Source organism: Drosophila busckii, chromosome 3L, assembly GCF_011750605.1.
Source record: "Drosophila busckii strain San Diego stock center, stock number 13000-0081.31 chromosome 3L, ASM1175060v1, whole genome shotgun sequence".
Lineage (NCBI taxonomy): Eukaryota > Metazoa > Arthropoda > Insecta > Diptera > Drosophilidae > Drosophila > Drosophila busckii.
Genome location: NC_046606.1, coordinates 13147642 through 13158628, shown reverse-complemented (window position 1 = coordinate 13158628; position 10987 = coordinate 13147642). Strand labels below are relative to the sequence as shown.

Sequence of the window (10987 nt, the reverse complement as noted above, 5' to 3'; positions counted from 1 at the left end):
GCGTTGCATAGCTTGAGGCGTCATAAGCACTTTTTGAAGAGGACTCAGCAGCAAAAAGACGTTGCAAGCTGCGCCACTTTGCGTCCAACTCATGCTGCTCATGCTGAAGTTAATTTACATGTCTGTTTGGCTTTTAAGCCGCCGCCCAAGCAACTGACTGCCAGCTAGACTGCGACTAATGCATAATGCCTATATTTATATATAAAGTATATGTAGTGCACGCCTGCTTGCCACGCCCACGACTATTTGCGCCGCCCTGACTCTTTAGAGTGATTCGCATGAGCAGCCGCGCGTGTTTGATGTCAAAACAAAATGAGTTTCTCGCATGCCTGCGCTCCAGGCTGCATGCGCGCCCCCAAATCCCCAAGTTGCACCGGCTCAGCGGCAGCTAAATGCAACTGCATTAGTTCAAAAGCCTCATGCCTGCTGCTGCTGCATGCTGCCAGCAGGTGAGCTCCATAATTGAGCTGAAAATAGTTTGCATAAAAATGCAAATAGTCACATATCCTGCACATTTCTATTCAGTTTTGAACGTCGAGGCTTACATTGCAAATTGTTTGGCGGCTTATCCACGCTTTTGCATCTCGCTGCTGCTGCCGGCAGCAGTAAACCCATTTTGCCTTTGGCTTTACTACCAACCCGTGTTCTGTCATATAAATAACAGCATTGTTACTAAGCCCCCCCGCCCCATGCCTTATCCTGCCTAATACAATGGGCAACAAATTTGCTTTTAGCTGCCTATTAAATGCGCTACAACAGAACGAACGATTTGTTAGACCGCAATTCGTTAATTGAAATGCAACCAGGCGTTGAGAGTATGCCGCCAAAATCATACAGTAGTTGCCTAATTGCTGTTTCGTTGCACAATTATAAAAAGCTTTGTCATAAATGGTATTCAATTAAAAACGTAAAGTTTGCCATACAAAATTTGCAAATAAATGCTAGACTTGAGATATTGCCAGCCCACATTCAATTTTTCGTTCATTGCTATTTATTTTATTTATCTGAAGTCTACTTTGAGCAATGTTCGCCTCAGGTCTAGCTTTTCAATAGAAATACAGTTCATAAAATATGTATGCGCATATCAGCACCTACTTGGAAAATCCGACATGCCCTGAATAGGCTTATTCGACTTGACTGGGCATAAATCACAGTGTCTTTTTAAATAAATGGCCATCTGCATATTAACATGCTTAAATCATAAAAGTGTAAAAAAACATGTACCGCAAACTAAATAAGATGAGGGCAACACACACACATAAAAAACGAACATCATTGAGTAAACAACAAGAGCAAAATGGAAAAAAAGAGCAGCACAGCCTGCATAGACAAACAGGACACGTGCCATATGGCGCCAGTCTGTGCCCGCGAGGCCTTTACAAAAGTCAAATAAAGCCCAAGAGAGACCCAGGCCAGACAGCTAGACACAGCGCTCTGCTCTGCTCACATGCATGTGTGTGTGTGTGTGTGTGTGTGTGTAAATACGTTTGCATGTGTATGAACATGCATACACTCCGACTTTGTATGACAGCCGGATACTGGGGCAGCAGGCAGGCGCCATTTTGTCGCCGCTGGTCATTGGTGCGATTATACTAAGCAGGCGCAAAAAAATAAAACAACTAAATGCTAAAAACAATTTTTTTAAAAACATTTTGTTTTCACTTTTTGCTATTAGTATACCCTGGAGTTGAACAAAGCTAAAGCGTGCAGGGCTCTCATAGAGGATTGAAGCATTCAAAGCTTGGCACTAACAAGGCGAATTTTCTTTACATATACGCCCAAACATGTGAGTGTGTGTGTTTTGGTTGCAGCAATCGCATAAATCCTTTCAGAAGTTTATTTTCGTTTTTTTTTTTGTTGTTTTGCTGCAGGTGCGGTTTCAATCTAATTGCATTTGTCGCCGCATTTTCATTGCGCGGTGTGTTGGCTTTTGTTACTGCCAAGCTGGCGGTAGCAAGAGAGCAAAGCATGGCAAAAAACAAACAAGGACGAGGGATTCCTTTTACGCATTATTATTTAACTAACAAGTAACTAGAAAAGTTTTAATACTTTGGCAACTTTTGCTTTAAATTGTTCACAGCGAGCAGAGGACAAAGTGGCGCAAAGACGTCGATGTCGACGACGACGACGACGACGACGACGACAGTGGCCTGCAGGCTGCAGCATCCAAAACGTCAAGGAGCGAGAGAGAGCAGACGCAAGTGGCTATAGCCTATGTGAGTAAGACAAAAGTATGCTTAAATTAAATAAGATAAAATCTCATAAAAATGAAAATAGTTTTACTTCCGAGTGGTGAAAGGATCGCCCTTCCTGTGGCCTGCTGCTGTGGGCTGTAAAATATTTTAAATCAAAAATTTATTCCATTAAATAGATTGACAGTGTTTGCTGTGACTTAAGATTATATCTGAATCATTATTGTGCGTCGTTTTATTATATAATAATGTATTCACATGATATATACCACAATGAATGTCTGATTAGTTCTGCTGTCATTCTACTATGAACTGTTTGTTTGTGACATGGATAATTAGAGCGGAGGTCATCCTGCCCAAATCTTTTAAGTATTCAATTAATAGTTGAACTCATCTTTTATATAGTGAGATCATAGTACTACAATCACAGATGTATTGAGCCTAAGATATCATAGATTTTAGACTGGTCCGTGCTAATTACAATTTGTCAATAAGGTGGTACTCTGAAACACTCTTTAAATTTTTAGAGGGTCATATTTGTTAGCAGCTTAAAGCGAAGGATGTGAGGCTCCAAACTGATGGGTCTGCATTACAATGCACGCTCAAGAATAAGGATATTGTGAGGATTTATTAAATATTGTTCTCGCCGTTCTCTAATAAACATTGATTACAAATAGAAAGCTAGGAAACAGATGAAATCACTGAATTTATATATTTATGTATATAGTGATCACATATTCCAATGAAGATATATCACAAATGATTGCTTACTGATCACGCGACAGTATATATGCTAGATGAACTTTCTATCTCGAATAAATTTATATTATAACCGTTCTCTCAGTCAACGTGCAATCGTGTAATGTATATTACAAAGATTAAATCCAAATGGTTTTCTTACGTTTTCTCGATAGACTTACCCATCACGATATACAATATAATATGAGACCTAAACTAACGACTCTAGAGAACGGCTACGTGTAGACTTTATAAAAGATATTTTACCTCTTTTCTCGCTCTAGCCCATAGTCGCTTTTCAGCCAAATTATCATATATCATTAATACCAAAAATCTGCGCAAATTATAGAATGTCCCCACAAAACACAAATGAAAGAGGCCAACCCAACTACTATAATGTCTCTATTAGTAAAAAATCGCAGAGAGAAGTTGCTCCCAATCTTTGACCTACCAATAATATAAGCAGCGCGCAACAGACACACATCCATACTCTCTTACCACGAACATATGGAACGGCTGCCGAATTGATGGGTCAGGACACCACGCCTAGACATATTAGTGTGCTGCTCGTCAATCTTGTCTTTGGCTCGATTTCGCGCCTCGTTTTTGTTGCATGTATTGGAGAATAATATCTTTTAGAGCACACACAAAAAATAGTAAAATAGACGAAGCGAAGCATGAACCTAACATAATAAAATTATGCGCCGCTGTGCACCAGGGTATGTTGCAATGTGTGCAAAAAAATGGTCCGAACAAATTTAGTGATCGACCTTGTGCGTCGAAATAGGCGCATGTGGACATGAAAATATGGGTCGCTAACAAGAAGGTGTCCAAACTCCCGCAGAATTATGGCCAGGAGGGGCGCATCGGGCCACGGGCCAACAGGGGCTAACAAGGGCCAAGACGCAATGGACTTTCAGTGACTGTCTCGTCATTGCGCGCACATGCAATTATCGAGACCCGTCAGACCGCCGCTTGTGTCACAATCAGACGATGACTTATCGGTCAAAGGGGCGCCATGAGCAAGAGCTGAAAGTTGGTTGTCAGGGCACGCGCATGCACGGAGTATCCATGTCTCACCCGACAAAGTTTCACTCACACACACCCATACGCGATAATCGGTACAATATGATTAACCGACAACACTAGAGGACTAAAATAGCAGCTCTTGAAGCTAAGTGTGGGCGACAGCCACAAAGGAGCAGCCGCCGCCGAATTGCCGATCAAACTTCCGAACGCACTACAGGGTCAGCCAACCAACCAACAACCAATGTGCAACCTCGAAAGTCCAAAGGCCCACGCAACAATGCATCCCCTGATACCAGGTTCAGTGCAGAGTTTCGCCATATCTAGATAAAGCGATTGCTCAAGCCACAATGCGTATTTGAGTACCGCAACAATGGGCATGATTAAGGCAGCCTTAATTGAACTGTCTTGTGTGCTCTCGATAAATGATATAATTTGACGCCGAGTAGAGCCGCACAAAGCAGGCAGCGAGATGTCTTCCGAAATGCTCGTTTCAACGGTTTCCTGCTACGGAAAATGACATCTACCCACTGACGGATGCTCAACTCACACCTTATTAAAGAAGCTAGTTAGCTCTAGTGCTAAATAACTGTTGGCAATCATACCGAACAAACCACAGTAGCACAAAGATTAGCCTTCCCTAGGCTTTGGGTCTTGTTATCTAGCCCAGCCAAACAGAAATTGTTGCAAATTTCCCAGTTCACATTGTACGCATTAACTCTACTACGCTTGTGTGATTTGGACGAAATCGCATGTACTGCGATTCTCGCAGTCATCTCAGTGTTTTGATGAAATTTTAAAGGCCACTGCAATAGAGCGAGCGTGATATAACATACAGTAGTTTTATCTTTTAAGTAGCAAGAATAGACGATTGGGGACGTGAGAGTGGCGAGAGTAAAGTGAAAGTCCCTTTTAACTAAATGCACAGAGATTGCCACCTTGTGTCATTTTAAAGCGCAACAAGTGGGAGATAGTGAAGTTTAACTAAAGCCACAGAGATTGCCATGTGCATAAAGCGCAACGTGTGCAGCGTATAACGCTGACAAATGGCTCAGTTGTCTGCCCCTGAGCTGAGAGCTGAACTCAACTGAAAACTGCTTGAGAATTTGCATTTGAAATTTATAAGCAGCCATAACTAAAGTCCTTGCTAAAGTACCCAGCACCAAGTTGCACATTTATAAACGAAAATTTCACATTATACGTACCAGGCACCCACCCGCGTCGCCAAAAAACGCGCGACGAATTTGTTTGTTGGCTTAAAATATGATGAGCATTGTGGTTCTAGTTCAAGGTGCTCACTACGCAGTTGAAATAGTTTCAACAATTGTTCAACTGTGCCATAAACCAAATTTGTAAACGCCACATTCATACTTAATATTTACATACGACTATAAAATATTAAGTGCCTGTATATCTCACAGCTGGCAGACATATCCTTGGCAATAACTCTTAACTGGTTTATCAGCAGTGCGTAAACAAATTTACGACTTCATGCCCAATTGGCGCATAACTCATATTTACAGCTCATACAATCGAATTTCTAAAAGAATGACTTTTGCCTAATGATATGTGAGTGTCAAAGGTTATGCGCATAAAAATCACAATAATAAAACGCAAGTAAGTGAGTAAATAGAATTTTTATTGCGCATTAAATTGAGTTTATTGTTCTAATCGCTTGTGGCTCAACGCGCAGAAAGTCTGGAACTTGGCATAGCCAAACACTTTTAATATTAATGCTAGTTATTTCGACATTTACTATGTCACATAAACAAGCACAAGTATATAGACTTGCTTCGCGGATAATTTACATACATATGGAGAATTTCAAGACTGCAGTGGCTGCAACGAAGGCAAGCACCTACGCCTGCATGCATTTAGCTCATTTAACGACATCCCATAGCATGAAATGACACGTTTTAACACTCGCACACTCACACAGCCAGACACATCAACTTTCACACTCACACGCACACACACTCTCAGCTATGCTGCTGAAGTGGGAAAAGCTGCGTGTGTGCGGATGTGTCGCCATTGTATGTGGCACATTGACACAGCTGCAGGGAGCTGACGAGGATTCGATGGAGTCGAGTTGTGCATCGCGAGTGCAGAGCCAACCATAAACCGCAACGCAAATGTGCAGAGGACACTAAAAGTGCAGCCAGTGTCATTATGTCAACAAAACAGTTTTAAATTTCAGTCACGGTGGCCGCCTTTAAGACCAACCACAATTACTGCAACATTATTTGAGCCAAAAGCAAACTACACAGCGCTATAGATTACAAAAACTGTCAGCTCCACTGAGCCAAGAGAGAGAGAGAGAGAGAGAGAGCCACATGCAGAGCCAGGGCAAACAGGCAATTATTTTGCAATATCGTTGAAATTAACAGACCTGGTTTTGGCCCGTTCAGCTGGACGAGGGTTGAAAAAGAAATGAAATGTTATCATTTGCCCGGAGTGTCAATTTTGTGGATAACGCCAAAGCAGAAAACCAAATGTAAAACAAACTCCAAACAGCAAACTGAAAAAAAGGGGAAACTTTTTTATGCATGCAGCTCAGCTTTAAAGTTCAACGATATTAAAGTTCAACGATACAAAATTTAAAAATATGCTAAATATTTTGTGGAGACTTATCGGGTGACATGTTTAAAATACAGCAAAGTTAGCTGCAAACTCTTTGCCACATTTAATTGATAGATTTTACCGCACACAGTGTACGGTGGCAAGTAAGTTTCCTGTGGCTGCTCAAAGTGTTGGGAATCTGCCCAATTCGTTGCTTTGATAACAAGCTTGTTGCTGTTGCTGCTGCTGCTGCTGCTGCTGTTGGCGTGCAAGGCAAAAGGCGACAACACACACAAACAACAACTAGCCAGCAATATATACGAGCTGGTCAACATTTAGCCAACTTTGTTTTTTACCTTTTGCTTTTTGCGAGTCGCTTTTAAATTAAGCAATTTGAAATGTTGCTCGCAGTTGTGTAAACTCCTTCCGCCCCCCACTAAACCGCAAAGCATTGGCTCACAACTTGTATGGAGTGTCACGGTTGTAATCGCTGTTGTAGCTGGACAACAACAACAACAGCTGCAGCAGCAACAACAACAGCTGTAAAGATAGCAGCCAACATACGATGGTTAAGAACTATGAACGAGTCCTTGGCCAACTAACTACCTGCAGTCTTTTTTTTACTTTTTGCTTTACTAGTTTGCTTTGGTTTGGTTTGGTTTGGTTTGATTGCCCGTGTTGCGCGTTAGCCATTTGCTTTACGGTTGGCCAAGGCGAGTTGGTCAGCTCGTAGCCAGCCATTTTAATTTCACTTTACGGTTTTCAAACACAAAATCCTTTTGCCACCTAAGCACACACACACAGCAGGAGCAGGTGTAAGCAGGACTCGTTTTTTATCGCCTTTGTCTGCGTGTCAGCGACTGAGTATTGTTTGAGTGCCTGGCGCAGCTATTAAAAAATGAAATTAAATAGTAGAGCGAGCGAGCGAGCAGCAGCATAAAAATACCTTAACCGCAAGACTGCGTATATCATGGTCTTCCTTCTTGAGAATTATTGGTGTGCGTTCAATTGGAACGCCATAAAGACAGAGCCTTGAACAAAAGTTATATATTGGTAACATATTTTTTTAAATTCTGCGCAAATTCCCATATAAATGCCATCAACAAACAAAGAAACAGACCAACGAAAACAGAAAACAGAAACAGAAAAACAAAAACGCTTAATACTTTTAATATATGCCAATGGCAGTTGTGCCATGAAATAAATAAACTTTAGCGCCAACTCAATTGTGGATGACAATATTGTTTTTAATGATTTCCATGGCCCAGGCTCAGACATGGCACGCAGCGGCATTTTCTTTTAAAATATTTTTCCTAGCGTACTGCCTGCAGGCAACGTAAGCGACAACACAAAAAATCAGTTAAAGGCGCAAAAGCAAAACGAGTAACAACAACAAACATATGCGTGTATATGTATAAGCAAAAGGACAAGCAAGCAAGCAAGGAGCAGCGCTGAAATCCTTAAGCTCGTAGATAGCGCAGCGCACAATTGCAGTCGCGAGTGTCGCGAGGGCGGGGGTGGACTTGAGGTTGACCTATAAACCAAATGGCTGGCAAGTGTGCAAATACAATAAGATTTATAATCAACTTAAGAGCTTATTGTTTGCAGTTATCTCAGTGCGTTTGCTAATTAAAATGGCTGCACAAAGCGTTTCCAGTGCTGTAAAAACAAATTGACTTGGCTATGCATAGCGTTTTCTATTTACATTTAGTACTCTCGATTCCAACTACGCTCGATAAACTGCACATCATCTCCAGCTCCAGAACTGACCACGAAAACTTTACTTCTCAATAAAGTGCGGCAGCATCAAAACAAAAACATAAAAATCATCTCGACCAACTAGCAACTAGCAACTGGTAACTGGTAACTGTTAACTGGCAAGTGAGCGCAGTATAAGTTTAGCCAAAGTTGCGTTAAGAAATCAAAGTAACTTTCTTGGCCTTTGCTAGCCCACACGACTCAGTTTTTTGACTCGCATCTGGGTTTGCTTTGTTTTTGCTTCATTTCTTCATCAACTGCTTTTCACTTATTGCAAACTTTTCAGCAGCAAGTGAAGTAAACTTGCTGCCTGACCAACGCAAATCTATTTGGAATACTCTAAATGCAATACAAAGTCCACGTAGCTACAGCAAACACTCGTATATATGGTAAAAAGGAAATACAATTTCACAGAATGTTCTTACTATCATAAATTTCAATTTCAATATATACTTTGTTGTATATAAATATATCAGTTAGAGCATCTAAGGTTTCATATATGAAACTTTAGCTAGCAGCCAGTGCTAGTCCTTAGGACAATGGCCAAATCATGCGTGTTATTTATACCTTTTGCAGAGGAAAGCAACAAAAAGTGTTGATAAGTTTCGTAAGCCAAAAGACCAACTAAAGTTGCAAGCTGCAATTGCAGTTTCCAGTAGCAGCAGCAGCAACTGCTGTTGCACTTGGTTAATTAAAAAACTTTTGCCTTGTAGTTATTTTTATTAAAAGCTTAGCTACCAAAAAGAAAAATAAGCATTTATTGGGGTGCACACGAAAGTTAACTCGACAAATTCTAAGGCACATTCATCCAGCCAGGTGTGGCTATTGTGGCACGACTGGGCGGCTTCAATTGCTGCTCGCTCTCTTCAACAGCAATGTCCTTATCGGCATGAAAGTCATCGGACTCATAGAACTGAAAGCCATTGCTGGCAGCTAGCCGATAAGCTGCCATGGGTCCACGCGAGCCAAAGGCATACTGCAGTGGCTTGGGACGGTCGACGTCAATTTTCGTAAGCACTGGCGAGAAAATGCGCCAGATCTCGCACTGCTCATCGGTGCGCATGAAAAACATTTGATTGCCCGCAAACACATTCAACAGCAAGCGTTGCAAGTTCGAGGGCACTGTTGTGCGATCCGGCAGCATAAGATTCAATTGCGTTTCCTTAAGGCAGAGCTTATCGCCTGGACGCTTGAGCATCATGCGCATGAACAGCTCCTCGCGTGGCTGCAGCCGCAGCACCAGCTCATTACACACGCTCTGGTTGCCCTCGCTGCGATCACAGGAAATGGATTTGTACTGCACGCGTATCTCTGTTTTGGTTTCATTGAGTGCATGGCCCACACGCAGTATGAACGGCACGCCCGTCCAGTTCTTGTTGTTGAGGTGCAGCACCACCAGCGCAAAGGTGGGCGTCAGCGAGTCCTTGGGTATGTACGAGTGCTGTGTGTAGCCCAGTTTAGTGGCATCGCTCTCCTTGCCATTGTTGCAGTACTGTGCCAAGACCATGTCGGCTAGATCCACTGTAACCACTTGCCTCAGCACCTTCAGCTTCTCGTCGCGCAAATCGTCCACAAGATTGCTGTACGGCTGATCTATGGTCAGCAGCGTGAGCAGCTGCATCATGTGATTGGTCATCAGATCGCGTATAATGCCAAACTGATTGAAGTAATTGGCGCGCGCCTGCACGGGCTTGTCGCTCTTGACGCTGATCATAACCGCTGCTATGTGCTTGCTGTTCCAGGTCTCGGACCAAATGTGATTGATGAAGCGCAGCACAAAGAAGTTCTGCACGACCAGCGTGCTCAGATAGTGATCAATCATATAGATCTGCGACTCCTTGAATGTCTGGCAGAGCTGCGTCTGGTATGGTCTATAGGTGATCTCGTTGCGTGCGAACGGCTTCTCCACAATAATGCGTGTCCAGCCCGTATGCGATTGGCATTTGCGACTGATGTTGAGTGTCACCTGGTCCAGCAGTATGGGCGGTATGGCCAGATAGAAAATGCGATTGGCGTAGCTCATGTTGTGCTTGCTCTCCTGCAGCACCATGGCAGCTGTCAGCTCCATGTAGTCCTCGGGCTGATCGTACTGACCCTGCAGACAATGCACATTGGTCCAGAAGCTGTTGTACTTGTGCTTGTCGTGCTGCTTGTCCAAGCCCATATAGGGCACGCACTGCAGCCGATACTTGGCCGTGTCCAGCGGCGTGCGACAGAACGTAAAGATTTTTGTGCCCTGCGGCAAGCGATTGTCGCGATAAAGCTGCCAGAGTGCTGGAAAGATTCTGCTCAGCGCCAGGCGACCGGAGGCGCCTACGACAACAAAGGAGTAGGCCGTCTCATTTGTAGGATCTATGGGCAGCATTTTGTTTCTAACTTTCAAGCGCTTTAATTTATTTACCCGAAAGAACACACAAATTTAAAATGACAGAGAAAACGATGTTAACAAGCGAATTAAACTTGGATCAAGCAAAGCACAACCGAATTGCTGCATTAAAGTAACATCAATTGTTCATACTTTAAGCTTTTTTTGTCGGAAGTGCCTAGCTGCACTTTTTGTTGCTAAACAGGCAAAGAGCAAAAGACAGCAGCAGCTTGGCTGCCAAAGGATATGGCGCTGCAGGCGGCGCGGAAATAAGCAGACAAACAGTTGGACACGGCGGTAAAAAGAGAGGCAGAGAACTAAGGAAAAAACTTGCACATAGCTAGATATT

The 10987-nt window shown here is 42.8% G+C and overlaps 1 protein-coding gene across 1 annotated transcript; it reads right to left on the bottom strand.

The window, feature by feature from the left end:
• Positions 1 to 8981: 8981 nt before the first annotated feature.
• Positions 8982 to 10668, bottom strand: LOC108598830 (glucose-6-phosphate 1-dehydrogenase). Its single transcript, XM_017985587.2, has one exon. It carries the CDS (start codon positions 10636 to 10638, stop codon positions 9067 to 9069), a length of 1572 nt encoding a protein of 523 aa, XP_017841076.2. The 5' UTR covers positions 10639 to 10668; the 3' UTR covers positions 8982 to 9066.
• Positions 10669 to 10987: the final 319 nt, after the last annotated feature.

Coding starts and splice junctions, on each gene's coding strand:
- LOC108598830 (XM_017985587.2), bottom strand. CDS start 10,638: ATGCTGCCCATAGATCCTACAAATGAGACGGCCTACTCCTTTGTTGTC.